This window comes from Carcharodon carcharias, chromosome 13, assembly GCF_017639515.1.
Source record: "Carcharodon carcharias isolate sCarCar2 chromosome 13, sCarCar2.pri, whole genome shotgun sequence".
NCBI lineage: Eukaryota > Metazoa > Chordata > Chondrichthyes > Lamniformes > Lamnidae > Carcharodon > Carcharodon carcharias.
The window spans coordinates 138,077,384-138,097,603 of NC_054479.1; the positions used below are offsets into that span (position 1 = coordinate 138,077,384).

Here is a 20,220-nt window from a genome sequence, read left to right on the forward strand (position 1 = left end):
GTAATAAGGTCAGGAGCTGAGTGGCCCTGACAGAACCCAAACTGAGCGTCAGTGAGCAGGTAACTGCTGAGTAAGTGCTGCTTAATAGCACTGACGATGACACTTTCCATCACTTTGCTGATGATCGAGAGTAGACTGATTGGGTGATAATTGGCTGGGTTGAATATATCCTGCTTTTTGTGGACAGGACATAGCTGGGCAATTTTCAGCATTGCCAGGTAAATGCCATTGAAACAGCTTGGCTAAGGCCGTGGCTAGTTCTGGAACACAAGTCTTCACTATTATAGCCGGAATGTTGTTGGGGCCCATAGTCTTTGCACTATCCAATGCCTTCAACAGTTTCTTGTTATCATGTGAAGTGAATCGAATTGGCTGAAGACTGGCATCTGTGATGCGGGGGACCTCAGGAGAAGGCCAAGGTGGATCATCCACTCGCCACTTCTGGCTGAAGATTGTAGCAAATGCTTCAGCCTTGTGTTTTGCAGTGATGTGCTGGGCCCCTCCATCATTGAGGATGGGGATATTTGTGGTGCCTCCTCCAGTGAATTTTTTAATTGTCCACCACCATTCACGACTGGATGTGGCAGGACTGCAGAGCATAGAGCTGAACCTTTGGTTGTGAGATTGCTTAGCTCTGTCCATTGAATGCTTCTTCTGCTGTTTGGCATGCAAGCAATCCTGTGTTGTAGCTTCACCAGGCTGACACCTCATTTTTAGGTGTGCTTTGTACTCTGTTACTGCTCCTGGCATGCACTCTTCATTGAACCAGTGTTGACCCTCACCTCCCACTGCCCCCAGCTTGATGGTAATGATAGAGTGGGAGTGGGGGGGGTGTGTGCTGTGCCTGGAGTTACAGATTGTGTTTGTATACAATTCTGCTACTGCTGATGGCCCACAGTGCCTCATGGGCGCCCACCTAGATCTGTTTGAACTCTATCCCATTTAGCATGGTGATAATGTCACACAACGTGAAGACAAGACTTCATCTCCCCCAGGACTGTGCGGTGGTCACTCCTATCAATACTGCCATGGACAGATGCATCTGTGACAGGTAGATTAGTGAGGACGAGGTCAAGTAGGTTTTTCCCTTTTGTTGGTTCCCTCAACACCTGCTGCATATCCAGTGTAGCAGCCATGTACTTTAGGGCTCAGCCAGCTCAGTCATTAGTGGTGCTACCAAGCTACTCTTGGTGATGGACATTGAAGTCCCCCATCCAGAGTACATTCTGTGCCGTTGCCATTGCTTCCTCCAGGTGATGCTCAACATGGAGGAGCACTGATTCATCAGCTGGAGGAGGAGTGGTAGGTGGTAATCAGGAGGTTTCCTTGCTCATGTTTGACCTGATGCCATGAGACTTCATGGGGAGAATTTTCTCCCCAGGAAGGGGGCTGCGTGCCGCCATTTTACGTGGGCGGGCCAATTAAGGCCTGCCCAGCAGGACTTACCTGGAAACACAGTGCTCCCTATGTGGGCAGTGTCACATGAGCTGGGACGTGCCTATGAATTGTATTTAAAATTTTTATTAATATTTTAAAACCTTCATGAAATCTCATCCCGCCCGATGATGAGGTTTCATGAAAAATGCAAAGGCCGCCTGGGCTCTTCGCCTGCCCCCACCCTTAAGGTTGGACGGGCAGTGGTGTTTATTATTTGAATTGGAATTTTAAATGGCCTTAATAGGCGTTTGACAGTTCTGGGACGTGCAGCCAACTCCGAAGATCTGAACGACGCGTAGTGATGTCAGGACGCATGCCTGACCTCAATGGGCGTCATTTTATGTGTTGGCAAGCGGGGCCCGCCCCCTCTAGCCGCTCTGAGAATTCTGCCCCATGGGTTCCGGAGTCGATGTTGAGATTTCCCAGGGCAACTCCCTCCCGCCTGTATATCACTGTGCGCCACCTCTGGTGGGTATGTCCTGTCCCACAGGGCCATTGTCTGTAAGGTATGATTCCATGAGTATGACTATGTTAGACTGTTGCTTGACTAGTCTGTAGGACAGCTCTCCCAATTTTGGCAAAGTCCCCAGATGTTAGCAAGGAGGACTTTACAGGGTTGACATTGTCTTTCTCCAGTGCCTAGTTTGATGCTGGGTGGTCCATCCGGTTTCATCCCTTTTAGACTTGGTAGTGGTTTCATATAACTGAGTGGCTTGCTTGGCCATTTCAGAGACAACCACATTGCTGTGGGTCTGAAGTCGCATTTTGGCAAGACCAGGTAAGGACAGCAGATTTCCTTCCCTAAAGGATCTTAGTGAGCCAGATGGATTTTTATGGCAATCAACCACGGTTTCATAGTCACCATTAGACTAGCTTTTAATTTCAGATTTATTAATTGAATTCAAATTTCACTAGCTGCTATGATGGGATTTGAACTCGTGTCCCCAGATCATTAGCCTGGGCCTCTGGATTACTAGTTGAGTAACATTACCACCATGCTACTGCCTCCCCCTAAATGACCCTCAAATTGGAGGTTATTAATAATAATAATATTATTATTATTATAGTAAACTGACTACCAGGACCTACCCTATATTAAAGTCAACCCAGATGAGCTCATACTTTGACATGTCACTCTCCAAGGGCATGCTAAATGTGATGTTTTCAGGACAATGTTGCATTGTCACAAATTCTTTTTCTCCGAGTAAGCCTGTGATCAGCATACAGCAATTAATGAAAGTTAGTTAATATAAACTGGAAGATAATTTAACCCACAGAAAAATTCATTATGAAACCTAGTCATTAGGTGTAAAGCATCTGTTTACCCTTTCAGGGTACTAACATCATTAAAGCTATTTGTTAGAATAATAGGCAGAGTTTGTGCCAGTTGTGAATAGGTTTTCTATCATAATTATGTACAAATGGCTTGAAAGTCCAGATTTAATTATTGTCCTCAGAGTTATTGATCAAAATTAGTTGACTCAAAATCAGGAACTGAATAAATGGTCTAGAATACACCTATTCTGTCCACCATATCAACACTTGTTGAAAATAAAGTTGTGGTTATCTACTCCACATCTGTGAGGCTGCTTAAATGTGACTGGAGGTCTTGAAAATAATGCCCAGCCTATTGAATGCAAAAATACTACTTAATAGAAGCTTAAAACTCGAAGCTAAAGCCTAATGAGAACCACATTCTGTAAGGAAAATGGATGTAAAGGTAAACTCAGAGGGTTTATAAATTTGCCTTATGTTTTTATTTGAGCACAGCAGACAATTGTACTACTTATACAGACCAGATAAAAATAAATGAATAATTCTAATGGTTATTAAACAGACCTGAACAAACTCATGGGGGAGAGCTATATTACATCATAGATCAGGTCAGTACTAAAGCACTTTACTTCTACTGTAACAGGATCTTTGATTTTGGTTCTCAATTGAATGTTGTCAGTATAAGTCATTAGGGTTATGAAAAAGTCTCCATCAAACAGTTTTCCTATATTTAGGATTGATTTGTGACCAGTGGCACACAAACAGAACCGAGTGAGGTTTCCTCATAATTTACATGTATGAATACCTGAATAGGAACAGGGATATTATTTGGTCTGTGGCACTCATTTGTCCATTGAGTGGGGTATTTTCTGCTTTTAGAAAAAGATTTAATCTCCCAAACGTTGAAAATAAAATGAATGACAACAAATGAAAATGGCACTTCACCACAGTCTATTTTTCCCCAGAGCACAGCAGAGAAGCACCTACACACCCCAGAATTCATTAATTCCCTCAAAGATTTCAAGATCCCAACAGAAAGACTCGCACCATGAGACACTTAATTAGTAATGCCGAGGAGGAATCACTCAAAGAAAGACTGAAACTTTAAGGAAGGTTGAAAAGGGCCAGTTTCTAAGCAGAGGCCCAGCCTACCGAAATGCTCTTCAGTTGCATGCAGATTAATATATCATTGGGCCAGTTTATTGATCAGAGAATATTATAAAATGCTGTTGCTGCATGGTTTATACACATGGGGCTGCATCTTCCAGTTGGCGATCAGGGGACAGGGCCTGTTCACCAACATGTAAAATGATGCAGGGTGATGTCAGGCGTGCATCCCAACGTCACCCTGCGTCATTTAGATTTTCAGTTTGGCGGGCACACAGCTGATTCGCTGAACTGTCAAAGGCCTATTAAGGCCATTAAAAAAGTAATTAAACTGATTAATGGGCCTGCCCATCCAACCTTAAGGTGGGTGGGCAGGTGAAGAGCCCAGGCAGCCTTCAGAAAAAAAACTTGAAACCTCATCCACTGGCAGGATGAGGTTCCATGAGGGAATTAAAATTTGTATGAAATGTCAGGGAATTTCTCCCCCCCCCCCAACGCCCGCACATACAGGGACCACACAGCACTTCCGAGCGGATGTCACACTGGACGAGCCTTAATTTTCCCGCCCACATAAAATGGCACTGTGCCCCTTATTGGGGGTGCCGATCGGGAACCCACTCGCTTGCGCCTGCTCCCAGTCTCCCCGACCGGGGTGGGGGGAGGGGGGTTTGGAGATGCTGCCCATGATGTTGGCAGATGGTCCAGATAGCTTAAAAGGAGCCCAACATATGAGTTATCTTACACACAACTGATGACCATCAATAATTGTCTGCTTTGCATTCTGACACAGACCAAATGCTTGGAGCTGTTGCATATGTAGTGGTAAACTCAATTACATGGCACATAAGCACAGCAGCAGCATCTGCCATGAATATTTGTACTGCTACAATGGGTGTTTTGGGAACTAAATTCCAATACAATGCCATGATAAACTCTGGAAAGATTGATACATGAGGAAGTGACTCAATGAACTTACAGATGTCCAAAGGATGTCACAAATGTATGTATGGCATAGTACAGACTTAATACCAACATAAGTGCAAATGAGTTATGTCAGCATGAAATTAATTACAGCTTGCATTTAATAGTAAAACATCCCAAGGTGCTTCACAGGAGCCTTAGCAAATAGTATTTGACAACAGGAGGTTAACAGGGCAGATGATCAAAGCATGGTCAAAAAAGGTAGGTTTGAATCCTGCTCAAATTAGAAAACTTCCACCTAAAAAAAATTGAGCTCAAAGGTGACTGTATCACAGGCATTGATTCAGCTTCAATAGGCAGAGGTATTTCAACACTCCACCCTGCTCTCTTGCCCACATGTCTGTCCTTGGTTTGCTGCATTGTTCCAGTGAAGCTCAATGCAAACTGGAGGAACAGCACCTCATTTTAAGACTGGGCACTACTAGGCTGTAAAGCCTTCCGGACTGAATATTGAGTTCAACAATTTTAGATCTTGAACTCTCTCCTCCATCCCCAACCCCTTTCTATTTCTTCCTCCTTTTTGTTTTTTCCCCCATAATTTATATAGATTTTTCTTTTCTCACCTATTTCCATTATTTTAAATGTATTTCCACCCATTGTTTATCTCTACCTTTTTAGTATTGCCCCACCCCCACTAGAACTATCTGTACCTTGTCTGTCCTGCTCTCTTCTTAATTAGCACATTCCTTTAGATAATATCACCACCTTTGTTCTTTTGTTTGTGACATCTTTTGGTTATCTCCACCTATTACTGGCTGCTTGTCCCAACAACACCCACCACCCCCCTTAAACCAGCTTATATTTCACCCTGTTCCTATTTTTACTTAGTTCTGTTGAAGGGTCATGAGGACTCGAAACGTCAACCGTGCTCTCCTCCGCCGATGCTGCCAGACCTGTTGAGTTTTTCCAGGTATTTCTGTTTTTGGTGTGGCAGAGGTATCATTCCTCCTTCATTCCTTGTGCTTTGCAGCCACTTCATTTCTTTCCTCACCTCCCCAATGCCACTGTTTCTCAGAGGAAAGTGTGTAACAGAATGTTATGTCACTTAGTTCATCCATCACAAGAGAAAGCATCATAGCCAAACACAGTAAATATAAAACATACTTGATGCAATGTGAGATTCTCTTCTTTATATATCTTGACATATGTACTGCTTTCTTTGAACAGAAAAAAGTATCAGTTGGCCAAAATGGAGCCAAATGATACCCAGCTTTGAGTTTAAAAAGTTAGTAGATAAAAAAAAAATTGTTATATGCATTAGAAACTTACAGAACTCCATTCTGGAGCTCAGTAGGAAAATCAGCACCTAACACTTTTGCCTTTGCCTGAATAGTTGCTTAGTTGTTAGTGGTTATTGTGCAGCGTTGTCCTGGTCTTTCACACTTCCTTGCTTTCTTTATCAAAGTCCACATTGAAACTCAAGGTTGTCAATTGTAACATGTAACATATATTGGCTATTTTAACCTAACTTCTGTCAATCCAATCCGAAGCATGAAACAAGATATTAATACTTTATATGCTTATTCACAGAATGCAGCATTACATATGTCTGCTTCCTACTGACTAACCCAATGTCCCAGCAGTCTCTCTTTATCCTGTTTTGTAAGACAAATGAACAAATATTAACTAATTAAATACCCCTCAAAGGGGCACTGTAACAAAATTCTAAACTTTCGAAGGAAATTTATCAAACTAAAGTATGGTTTTCATGGGTAATGATGCACTCCAGCGAGTCTAATTTTTTGAGCAAAAACAAATGGGCAAATTAAGGTGATGGCTCTTAACAGTGGCAATGTAACAAAACCAAAACTAATGGAAACTAAATCAAAATGTGTTTTTGGGGCCCAATAAAGCAATCCAGCCACCACAGGACCCACTAGTCACGGAAAGCCTCAAGTGAAACAATGGGCCCCGCATGCTCCCTCTCTAGGGACATCCAGCTGTGAATGCAGCCACAGAAGAGGGGCAGACAGTCGGGACAAGCAAACCCCCTCGACCGCAGTCTCTTTTTATGCTCTCTTGAGTACAGAGAAGTTAACCAAATAGCCAATTCTTTAAAAAGCCAACTAAACCAATTGATAGTTACAGTGCCCCAAAGGTGCTAAGGAAAACAATTTAAAGGAAATTCATCTAACTAAATGAAAATGTCATTGGCCAGAATATTTCAGTTGGCAGGTGGGCGGTCGCAGAGCTGATCACCGCCCACAATCAGCTCCACGCCGCCATTTTACGCGGACGGTCCAATTGAGGCCCACCCAGCGTAAGACGCAAGCCATAGCGCTCAGCACTACCTGTGCTGTCAGGGCCAGCAATCATTCGAGCATGAAGAGCACTTCAATCTCCGAGGCACAGAGCGGCCTCAGATTGTTTTGCTACTGTAATAAATGGATTAAAAATGTATTTGGACATATCCTATCTCATGTGACTGTCACATGTCCTATCTGATGTCTTTAAATTTAGGAAAATTTTTATTTAGTTAATAAGAACTTCAGGAAACCTCATCGCGCTGGTGAATGAGATTTCCTAAAAAAAAAAACGTGAAGGCTGCTTGGCCTTTTCACCTGTCCACCAACCTTAAGGTTGGATGGCCAGCGTTAACAATTAAATTAATTACTTCCTTAATAAGTCATTTACACATCAGCGAGCACATAGCTGACTCAGGCGCATGCCCGCCGATCGAAATATTGCAGGACTGCGCGATAACACACGGCCGACATCATCACGTGTCATTTTACGCGTTGGCATGTTGGGCCCACCCCCCACACGCTGACTGAAAAACCCTGCCCCTTTTGTGGGATGAGGAATCTCTCCATCCCCCACGGCACCCACCAGTCAAAGAAGGCCCGAAGTGTGCCAATGGACACTCTCCCTTTCCCAGGACACCTGGCTGCAAACATAGCCACAGGAGAGAGGCAGACAGTCAGTACACATGACCCACCCCCTCTACCGCAGCCTCTCTTTGTACTCTTCTGAGTAAAACAAATTTGACAAATTAACCAACTGAAAATAAACCAATTGATAACCCCTAAGGTGCACTGTAACTAAAGAAAAAAATTGAAAGGAGCCTTGCTGAATTAAATTAAGATGTCATTTTGGGGGTTGAGGAAGCACTCCAGCCCCCGTGGTGCCCAATGGCCACAGAAGGCCTCTAACGTGCCAGTGAACACTGGGTGCTCTGTCTCTAAGGACACCCAGCTGCGAACGTAGCCGCGGAAGAGAGCAGACTATAAAACCAAAAAACTGCGGATGCTGGAAATCCAAAACAAAAACAGAATTACCTGGAAAAACTCAGCAGGTCTGGCAGCATCGGCGGAGAAGAAAAGAGTTGACGTTTCGAGTCCTCATGACCCTTCAACAGAACTGATTTTTCTTTACAAGGAGAGGGGTGAAATATGAGAGAAAGCAGACTGTCAGGCTAGCCAACCACCCTTGACCACAGTCTTTTATACTCTGAGTACTTAATTAAACAAAGCCTTTCACCTATGTATTTTAACAATATAATTAACATACCATTAACAACTTGTATCGAAGTTAATGGGAAATAAAACCAGGCACTGTGTAAAACAGACTGGCAATCCAGTTCTATTAGTTGTCAGGGGGGTTAATTTAAAATTAACCAATTAACCTCTAATTTTGCTGATGTCTGTGGCATATTGAAAAGCCCTTTACTTCACTGACCAGTTGAAACACTTGAATCATTATGGTTCACTCATGTAACTCACTACACCTGTTTCCTACTGTGTTACAGGGTTTAATACATAGGTTTTATTGGTCCTGGCTGCACGACTCAAAACTCCAAGCAGGCACCACGCTATCCTCCCAGTTCCCAGTGTTTGGTTCAGAATGTAAATTTCTTGAATGCTTTTTGGAAATTGATCTTTTTCTTTTCATGGTCATGTTATTTGAAAGTCAATGTAATAATGCCTTTTGCTACTATATACATATCCTGCGCAAATCCAAGTTGCATTTCAGATTAGCCAGTTGATATACTTAATAATCCTACAGTTCAGCAGGTCATAGTTTAAAAGTCCAACTTCAGGATTTGAGACAAAAATAAAAATACCTGGAAAAACTCAGCAGGTCTGGCAGCGGAGAGGAACACAGTTAACGTTTCGAGTCCGAATGACCCTTCAACAGAACTAAGTAAAAATAGAAAAGAGGTGAAATATAAGCTGGTTTAAGGGGGGATGGGACGGGTAGAGCTGGATAGAGGGCCAGTGATAGGTGGAGATTGCCAAAAGATGTCATAGACAAAAGGACAAAGATGTGTTGAAGGTGGTGATATTATCTAAGGAATGTGCTAATTAAGGGTAGAAAGCTGGACAAGCAAGGTACAGATAGTCCTGGTGGGGATGGGGTGGGGTGAAGGGAAGGGATCAAAATAGGCTAAAAGGTAGAGAAAAAACAATGGGTGGAAATACATTTAAAAATAATGGAAAAAGGTGTGAAAAGAAAAATCTATATAAATTATTGGAAAAAAAGGGGGGGGGTGTTGGAAAGGGGGTGGGGATGGAGGAGAGAGTTCATGATCTAAAATTGTTGAACTCAATATTCAGTCCGGAAGGCTGTAAAGTGCCTAGTCGGAAGATGAGGTGCAGTCCCTCCAGTTTGCGTTGAGCTTCACTGGAACAATGCAGCAAGCCAAGGACGGACATGTGGGCATGAGAGCAGGGTGGAGTGTTGAAATAGCAAGCGACAGGGAGGTCTGGGTAATGTTTGCGGACAGACCGAAGGTGTTCCGCAAAGTGGTCACCCAGTCTGCGTTTGGTCTCTCCAATGTAGAGGAAACCACATTGGCAGCAACGAACGCAGTAGACTAAATTAGGATTTGAGCACTGTTGACTGATCCCTTTCAGCTGAGATATTAAAATTGATGCTCCTGTTTGGTCAGGTAGGTGTGAAAGATCACCTGGAGCTACTTGAAGAGAAGTTGCAAATCTACTGAGCCCTCCTTCCTCAGCCAGCACAATCCAAAAAAATTAACTGGGTACGCATCTCATTTGCTATTAGTGAGTCCTAGCTATGTGGAAAAAGTGGTTGCGATGTTTCCCTACATATCAATAGTGACTGCAATAATTGTTGTGTGCTTGAAGATGTCCTAAACTTGTGATAAGGAGCGTGAGTGGTTCCTGGACTTCAAGAAAAGAAGCAATGTGGTAAAATTCTAGTTGTCTCTGCTGCATTATCACTGACGTGTGTGTGACTGGTAGGCTGTTTCCAGTGGGATTCTGCAGTTGTATATTTAAACTTAAATAAAGGGGCATGTTTGCTAAATTTACAGAAGATACAAAACTCTCTTTGTGGTTGAAAATGAAGAAGAAAGCTTAGACTGCAGTCAGATATCAATGGACTGATCAGGTGGGCAGAAAAGTGCAAATGGAATTCAATCTGGAGAAGTGTAATGGTAAAGCATTTGGGAAGGGCAAACAAGACAAGGAAATGCAGAATACATGATAGGACTCTGAGACGTATAGAGCAACAGAGGTACCATGTCCATGGATTGCTGACAGTTAAGACGAGTAAGTAACAGTGGTTAAGAAGGCACACAGGATATTTTAACCGAGACATAGAATATAAGAATAGGGACAATATAAAAACAAAAAACTGCGGATGCTGGAAATCCAAAACAAAAACAGAATTACCTGGAAAAGCTCAGCAGGTCTGGCAGCATCGGTGGAGAAGAAGAGTTGACGTTTCGAGTCCTCATGACCCTTCAACAGAACTGAGTTCTGTTGAAGGGTCATGAGGACTCGAAACGTCAACTCTTTTCTTCTCCACCGATGCTGCCAGACCTGCTGAGCTTTTCCAGGTAATTCTGTTTTTAACAGGGACAATATGCTAGGAATGTATAAAACATTAGTTAGGCCACAGCTAGAGGATGTTCATGCAATTCTGGTTACAGCATTACAGAAAGAATGTGATTGTATTAGAGAAGGAACAGAGGAGATTTATGAGGATGTTGCCAGGACTGGAAAACTTTAACCATGAGGATAGATCAGATAGGCTGTGGTTCTTTGTTTTGGAATAGGGGCTGAGGGGGGATTTAAATGAGGTGTACAAAATTATGAGAGGCCTAGATAACGAAAAAGAAGACAGGACTAATTTCCCATAGCAGAGAGGTCAATAACCAAGGGGCACAGATTTAAAGTAATTGGCAGAAGGATAAGAGAGGAGTTGAGAATTTCTTTTGCCCAGGGGACGGTGGGGACCTGGAACTCAATGCCTGAAAGGGTGGTAGAGGCAGAAACTCTTATTGCATTTAAAAAGTTATTTGGATATGGACGTGGAATCATGTAACGTATCTATGGACCAAGAGCTGGAAAATGGGATTAGGCTGGATAACCGGCACAGACTCATTGGGCATAATGGCCTCCTTCTGAGCCCTAAATTTCCATCATTCTTTGATGCTTATGCATCATATTTTGTCATTATAGGCTGCAACAGAGAACAAATGTTTGTTTACCTGTCTTCCAATGGGAAACAGCAACATTTTCTTGAGGTCATTGAGAAGGTTTTAACAGGCCTTAACAGTCCAACATTGAGATTTCTATTCGTGTTAATGGCAACACATATGTTTTCTTTCAACACTGGGCAACAAGCTGAACAGTAGTAATAAAGCAGCCATGGCTGTTATCACATATAAAATCTTTGGTACATTTACTTGATTTAAAAGTTGATTATTTTTAACTGATTCTTAATCTGAAACATCTTTAAAATATATTAAAGCGTAAATCAGTGAAATCTAGTTCCAGAAGGGCTGTGCGTCAATAACTTCCTTTCTGTTCTCATTATAGTAAACAAAAACCTAAACTTGCTTCAGCCCATCTCTCTTTCTGGCAAAGAAACGATTTTAAGAGGTCTCCTTGTTTATTTAGTAGAACATCGTGTTCTTTTTTTTTCAAGTATGAATCACAATGCAGTGTTCACAGAACCAATGTAAACTTACTTTCAAAAAACGTGAAAGTGAGCCAAAATAAATATACATTACGATTCCTGGCTGCAATCATGCTTGCATTACTGCCAGATGAAGCAAGGTAAGTTAATATAGTTCTTCGCTATGACATACATAGGTAATAATGCTCCTGAATGTAAATGCAATTGAAAATGGATTACTGCGCCTTTCTTGCCTCTTGAATTCATATTGCTCCAGAGAGAACCCAGAACTGAAGACCAATATGTCATTTTTCAGACAGTGTGGGAGTTCTATTCAAGATGCAAAGGATATTTCATGGCAGATTAGAGCAGTTAGCCAATATTTCCATGTGTAAAAAAAAATATGAATTGAGAATCAAATTCATCTGGAATTTTCAGTATGTGCAAAAGGCTCGGCTGATGAATTCTATTGCTGTTTTCCAGTTTCAATATTCTGAATTAAGTGAATTATTGGAGCATTTACTTATTTTTATTGATCCCACAGGACATTGATGGCCAAGCACTACTGCTCTTGACGCTGCCAACAGTCCAGGAATGTATGGAGCTTAAACTCGGCCCTGCTATCAAATTATGTCATCACATTGAAAGAGTGAAAATTGCTTTCTATGCACAGTACGCTAACTAACTTAATTTGTCATGATTCCTTTTAATCTATTTTGCCCAGAATCATTCCAAAATGAACACTGGACCAATGTGTTCAGATTTAACACAACGGACAGATATTCACCTGATAACTTGCCAGCCAGAGAAATGCTGTGAAATGAACTTTAGTGAGCATTTTTTTATTTGCTGCTCACATTGAGTAATTTGATCAAAATGAAGTAATAAGTTAACAACTGTAAAAGGGCCTCTTTTACGAGAAGATGGACATACACATATTTGAATGGATCAGTACCAATTAACATGTAACGAAGAAAGAATCAAACGTGAACCACTTCAGAGATTTCTATAGAAATGAGAACGTATCCCTTGAATGCGTATGTCAAAGTGATAACAGCAGCTATATTGTCGAAGATTCTTCATTTGACAGGCTTTCAAGACTTGCTGAGTCTTCATGCTTTAAGTCCCTATTATCTTAATAAGAGTGATAGCATGTACACAAATTGGAATCAACAGAGAAAGAACAAACCTAATCCTAGAGGTACTCGATATACCTCTGACAACAGTCCATCAATCTGCTGTGTTCTCCGGTTGAATAATCTTTCTGTACAATAATCCTGTTCACTTTGATTTGGCTGTGTTTTATATTTTGCCAGTTGATTATGAATGTTATCAACTTGAATTATAAGGAGAATGTTTAACTCCCGTGGCACTGTGCTGTTTAGTTTAGGATTGGGATCAGAAAACATGATGAAGGAGCAGTTTTACTGCCCTTTATTGTGCAGATGTATTTAAACCTATGATAAATTGCAGCCAAACAATTAATCCAATTCAAGCTCCCTGAAGTTTGAAGACATCAAGACTATCTTTAATTAGCTAGAACAAATTATTAAAACCAGAGGTTGAGTGTGAAATTTCTCTATAGGAATGCTTTGAATGATTGTCTAAAAATAAGGAGGTTTCATACACTGGTACAATATGAATTATCTTATAAGGGAAAAATGAAAAGTTGTAAATGGCTTTACATGTAAGAAGGAAAAACAAGATTTGGAGAGGACCATGTGATCTGCCACCCTAAATTCCAACTGTTATCTCTACAGTATTGATAACTTGAATTAACTGTTATTGCACTGCAGTGTGTAGGTATAGAGTTGCTTTCATACAAAACGTGCTACATTTTTATACATACTTCAAAGCTGATTTTGCAACATTACTTTCACCTTCAACATCTAAAAGATATGTTGTAGACATCCAGGTGAATTGAATAAACTGGTTGAATATTTGCACCATGTTCTTGGAGGAAAAAAATACAGGTTCTGAATAATATACAGCAATGATTTTTAAACCTATTTATTAGAGAGACCCTACTCTCTAATAATGGCATATTCTTGGGAACTCAAACCAGCCTTGTGAAAAACATTTTGCTATTGCTGGAGAAAAAGTTTCTTATTAACATATAGCATAAATATGCCAGTGAGTTAACAAAAACAACACTGTAGATTATCAAAACCACACATGAAAATTCCAGAGACATTTTTATGGACTAAGCACCCCACTTTAAAAGCCTATGCTACACAGCATATCTAGATTTTGAACACCTAGATTTGCACAGTCAAAGTAAAACAAAAGTTTGCATTTATTTAGCTCCTTAAATATTGTCGTAATATATCCATACTTCACAGTGAATTGCTATTTAGATTGCAGTGACTTCTTAAATGTTTGGAACATTTTTACTCTGTAGACTGATATATAATTAAATTGTGATATATCTTATGCTCAGAGACATGAACCTTTTCTCCAGATAATCCGCCCATTTGTTTTCCATGTCCTTCTCTTTCATACAGAAAAGTTTATTTAAAAATAAAACATATTTGGAACAATGACAGCTATAGTGTGTACCACACCTTTGCAGTCCCATAAGGACTTAATTAAAAATTGCCTCGGCTTCAGATTTCTCTACCACAGGCCATTTAATATTGAGGATAACTGTGGTGGTTACTGTCACTTGGCAACCCTTGTACTGTGCACATCAGATTGTTGAAAGGTTGAGGTTTGCTTCTTAACTCTTTATGTTCAAAGACTTTTGTTGCCATAAAGGTTAGATAATATTTAAACTTACTAGATATTTCAGCTAATCTGCTCATCCAATCCTTTGTATGTGCAGTTCACATTAACATTCACAACATTTGTATGCATTCAAGGAATGCATTTGGTGTTTCTGCCTAGAATCAATGTGGTAATCTTGCTAGCTAATTTTAAAGCCAGCAACTACAAGGTTTATCTGAAGCTATTAAATGACAGACTGTAGAGAGTTGGCCCCATGTTCCAGTAAACCACATGCAGACTCACCATAAATTGCAGAAATTCAATGCAACCTAAGCTTGCCTTTCCATGATGTGAAAACAAATCTTTGGATTAAAAAGTCCTGTAGCACAACAAAGTTGTGAACAGAAAGAACATCAAATCAAATCTTTACACTCTTTCACATGACTAGGTCACTCTTTCTAGAGTAAAATCATGTTACACGTGCATCTTCTATGTGAATTCTTCAGAAGCACAAGATTGAAAATCTATTAAATTTTGTTTTTGCTGTAGTGCAGGAGATTCAAATGTAAGTATGTTAACAAAGTGTATGTGGGGTTGGGAGGTGGGAATACGAGTAACTTAGTCATTTGTTATTTTCCTCATTCCTAATGTTTTAAAATCTTTTGTGTGGTTTGTATGAGTGACAAATAAGCTTTTTATTTGGAAAAAATCATGTTGTAATAAAAATACCATGCAATGCTTTAAAATGAGATCAAGTTTTTAAGTGCGATCCTGTCCCACATATATAAAAAAAAATGTTTGTCATACAGTATGTTCATTTGTTTTTTAATAATCTCATTTTTGTAACCACTAACAAATTTCAATCCTGCACTGAGTAAAAAAAAAACTGGTATACTCAAGTGTTAAGTAAACCATTCAGACTTGATGTGGCCTTGAGTTCAGATGATACATACAGTGATTCAATTGATTGAACGTACAAAAGGACACTTACAAAACCAGAAGTGTTTGAAAGATATGAAGGCTGTGAACATGCTTTTGAGTTAATTTTATTTTTTTTAAATTTATAACATCCAGCTTGATTTTTATCATTGAAACAGACTTTAGTAATGATTTCTATACCTACCCAGAAGATTTGATTTTAAAAATTACATCTTCTTTCCGAAGAATTCACATTGAAAATATATTGTTTAGAAACAGTTGTGTGAAAAGGAGTTAATAGTACATTGTAAAGGAGTCAGAATCTAGGGCATATACGTTGGAGTAATATGGAAGTGTTCTTCACAGTATAATGTATCATTTTATACAAAGAAGGAATCCATTAAATATATTAAGAACATATACCATTTCATAGCTGCAAGGCTCTATGTTGATGAATGCTGGAGCCACATCTACAGGGGCTGCTATTTGCGTATAGAAGTGCCTCAGCAAACCTTGTGCCATTGTTACATTGGCATTGGTAAGATTGGTCTGTGGGTATGATTTGCATTTCTAGGTAATTTTGTAAAACGGGCCCTATACATTATCTTGAAAATACAAACATTGTTGGAAACTTGGTAAAATCTCTTTCTGCATTTACAAAAAACACAGCATACTTAGAAAAACTGAGAATTGTTAGTACTAATTAGAACAAGATTAAAAATCAAATGATTTAATGCCCTACTAATATATTAATGTGTAATGTATGACTTTCCTCTGTCACCATTCAGTACGGTAACAACATTCTGCCACAATGGTTTTACATCAGAATAGGCAAATCCCTAAATTGCTGGATTTTCATGAGGTTAAAGTCAACACCACTATGCAAGAAATGTTCAGGAAGAATGCATCCATTGTAAACATTTGGAAAATTGATGAATTTCAACTGAGGACACGAAATGCGCAGCAGTGGATCAGCAGTTTTCCGTTAACCCGAATGGAAAGAATAATTGGGCAGGCATATAATGCGTGTCCAATTCACTACTGCTCACTTTATGCCCTACCAAAGTTGAATTTCACCCCATTGGTATTAAAGGTTTTGATGTACAAGTTGCTGCAGAGCAGTTATTGATTTTTGTTTATCTTACTTCTGTATGGACTTACAGTTTGTATATGTGGTAAGAAAATTGCACATTCCATTTTAATGTGTATATGGTGTTCTATTGTTGTATTTTTTAACAGAGTACATATGTGTTTTTTTCGAGATCGGTAGAATAATGTGCAGATGACACTGAAGGTAATGTGTGGAACTGTGCATTGTATTTAGTTATCTTGCATGTTATACTGAATAGAACTGTAATAAATATTGCTATTACTGCTTAATTTCTGAAGGACAATATTATGCTTTGTAAACCTACTTGGTCTTTATACATTTTGTATATATTTTGAAGAATTAACCCTGTGCTATCTACATGTTACAGCCTTCATCAAGTATCATGCATATGTTTTCTGAAGCTCTTTAGTTCATTAAAATACAATAGTTCAATTGCCAGAATCTAATGTTTGTACAATCAAGAAAAAAAAGTGACCTATTTTGATGATATTACATTTAGTTGATTATAATTTCAGTAAGAAATGTTTCGAAAGCTTGTCAAAGGATTGTGATATATTGTAGAAAATGTTATGTAATTTTCAGTAGTGATTCATTGTGAACCAGGACAGTGGATACTATCATATTTGTAAAAAAAAAGTTAAAACACCAAAGAATTACTGCAGTTGCTCTTTGGGCCCACTTTCTATTTTATGAATGGGCTCATTTGCATTTTCTATGACATCTTTTATTACTAATGTGTTTGTTCAGCTGTTTGGAATCTCAGATTGTCAGTAAGAAATAGCAGTGACTCAGATCTCTTTCTAGCTGAACAGACTGATGATAGGAAGGGCATAAAAAATTCTAACTATTCACAAGTAAGCACAAACACTGGTTATTTTTGCGCTATGATGATTACAAAAATAAAAATTAACAGTGCTTTGATGAAAAAGCAAGAAATGTGCTGCCGTTATTAATTTGAGTTATAGGTCATAACTCCAACTGCAATGCACAGTTGTGGAGTGATGGGTTGATTATATCATGTCAGGTTAGCAATGAATTTTTGTCTGAGTATTAAAGATGTCGAAGGCAATTGAATTGTACAAAATAAAACCATGCAGCACTTGTATAAGGTAACTGTTTGAATATAAAGATGAAAAGTTCATGTTTAAATTGCCACTGTTTAAGCTTAGATCAAATTAATGAATTTTTACCTGATCATTTGTGCATTTAGTGCTGTGTGCTAATCCCAGGGTCTTCAAATTAGCAGCAACCAGGTTAGGTTCTTCCAGTATGTACAGATCACCTTTCCCCCCCACACCGCCCCCAGTCTTCATTCCCTTTCAATCCATTTATGCAGTTTATTAGAATGCATTGTTGCTGACAACCTTCTGCTAAAACATTTCAGATACGGCACAGGCTATATGATCAGCATGCAGCCTCTATACTTTCTCATACCTCAGAAATTCACCAGAATGTATCATTGGCTCGTAATCAAATGTTACTGTAGGTAGTACAATGTCCTTTATGCCAAAAAAAAATGGTTTCAGTTTGAACAAACCTATTGGGTCATCTGAGTTGCTGTCATTCTAAGATTGCAACTGAAAGTGATACTGTGCAACTGTGGGAAACAGTGCTTGATTTGAGCAATCATCTTATTTATATTTCACCTTCCAGTGTTGTTATTTAAGAAATATTTTGTAATTGAAAGGAATAAATTTTGAGGGAGGAAATAATCAGTAAAAACCTCATGACGTGTAAACGTTCCTTGCAGTATGAAAATACACTTCTGTTGTTGCTCATAAGACAGAAGCCTAAATTTTCTGACCAGTGTTATTGTAATGTTAGGAATATTAACATCAACATTGAAATAAGTCAGAGTAGAAAATTGAAGCATACATTTGCATACGTTGCTTGCTTGGAATTGGTACTGAGCTCAGAGCAAATATTCTGCATATTGAATAAATTCCTTTAGCTTGCAAACTAATTTGAATTTTCCTGTTTGAACTGCAATTTTTCTTCTATGTTTCCTGGTAGTTTACTGTTTTCCTTTTGTCTGCACGATGAGGTCACTGGCCCAACAAGCTTGAAGAGCGTATTCTGTATATACATTTCCATGTAAATAAATAAAACCTTTATTCAGAGCTATATTTTGTTTTTTTTAACATCACCCTTTTTACATTGCAAGACGTCTAATAAAAGTTATTAAAACAAAAAATAGAGCTTTTGTGTTAAGCTTTCATTTTTTTCTCCAAAATATCACTAAAATTGTTATCTCTTAACTTAAAACTCAGATGCAAGTATGCATTCTCAATAATAATTTAAAAATTATATAATTATGATTGGCACCTGATAACAAGTTAACACTGCAAGTTTAATTGAGGACCACATCCAAAACTATTAGCTGACTAGAAATTAAATCACATCATTTATAATTCTTTCCCACCAAAGTTAAGCTCACACATCTATAATTTGCAGAGTCCAATTTCTTTCTTTACTTAAATAACACTTTCATGAGTTGTACTCAAATCTGTGGAAATCAATGAGCTATTGAACTTTATTATTGCTGAATAAGTTAGCCATTTCCCTGAGCACTCTGGGGCCAGTGGCATCTGGTGTATCTTAGCTGCATTAATCTTCTAAAATAATTTCTGTGATTACTTCTAATGAAGCAGTTTTCATGACAAACCTATTCTCTAAAACTGGGTCTGCAAAATTATTCTTGGAAGTGATAATGCAAAATATTTATTTAGTTCACCTCCCACAATTTTATATTCATAAATAACCTAGATTAGAGAACAAACGCTTGCATTTATATCACAGCTCTCACAGGATGACCCAGTACTTTTCAATGCCACTAAATTGCTTTTGAAGCATAATCATTGTTATGTAGACGAGAAGACCAATGTGGTCTTCTGTGACTCCAGCACAATATTAAAAAAGCCATGCCATCACCACTGCAATAGCTCAATATTGTTTTTACCAATACTGACTTTATCTAGATTTTTACAGTTGTTTTCTAGATAACAATGTTTCAGAGTTAATGAAATAAATTTTATAAGTTAACACTTCTACAAATACCTTCTCAATCAGGGTCCAACAATGCAATGGTTATTAGAGCCAGCCATGCAACCACAGAGATATCAGGGGTTATTTTCAATTGCTATCTGCCTGCTTCTCACCTGAAAACAATGGAGGAAGGATGCTCTGCTTCTCCCCCATTGATGCCCAAACTCCATCTGATACAATTTTCACACTGCCTGTAACTGGGTGAGGAGCACACCTGCCTGCAATACGCACATGGCTGCTTAAATATGTGGATTGGGATTTTACCAGCACACCTATTGCAGTTTTCAAGCTGAAATGGGTGGAGGGTGCCTTACGTTTACTCTCCCTCTTTGTGCTAAGTGTTCAACTTTTCTCCTTGTGATGGCCCCACTACTTTACACTTAATTATTTGAATAGAGTTGTGGGTCTGCATGTGTGAAAAGTCAATTAGAATGTTACTGATTTGTCAAGGGTCACAACCTCTTACCTCTCTGTCACAGGCCACCTCTCACTGCCTGCCAGAGTTTGCAAGTTGTGGATGGGTGGGGGAGAATCACAGACAAGTGAGGAGGTGGGTTGCCAAGAGAACCACTGATTTTTAAAATATATTTAATCAAATACATCTTGCTGGTAATATTGTCCAAAGTAGGCACATTGTATGAACGTGCAAATTGTAAACAGTGTTTGGATTCTGTATCGCAGAATTAAATTCCACAGGATGTGATCCAACACTGCATGTAATAGTGTTAATTTATCTTTGTACTTATCCATTTCTAACCAGCATTTCA

General features: G+C 39.1%; 1 protein-coding gene across 5 annotated transcripts in view; it reads left to right on the top strand.

The window, feature by feature from the left end:
* The window catches only part of sfmbt2 (Scm like with four mbt domains 2), a 197,079-nt gene extending 178,551 nt beyond the window's left edge, over window positions 1-18,528 (top strand). For all 5 annotated transcript variants that reach the window (XM_041202509.1, XM_041202513.1, XM_041202510.1 and 2 more), the window contains one exon: window positions 12,218-18,528. In XM_041202509.1, the coding sequence (XP_041058443.1) occupies window positions 12,218-12,358 (141 nt within the window). In that variant the 3' untranslated portion in view covers window positions 12,359-18,528. The remainder of the gene's footprint in view (window positions 1-12,217) is intronic.
* The last annotated feature ends 1,692 nt before the right edge of the window (window positions 18,529-20,220 follow it).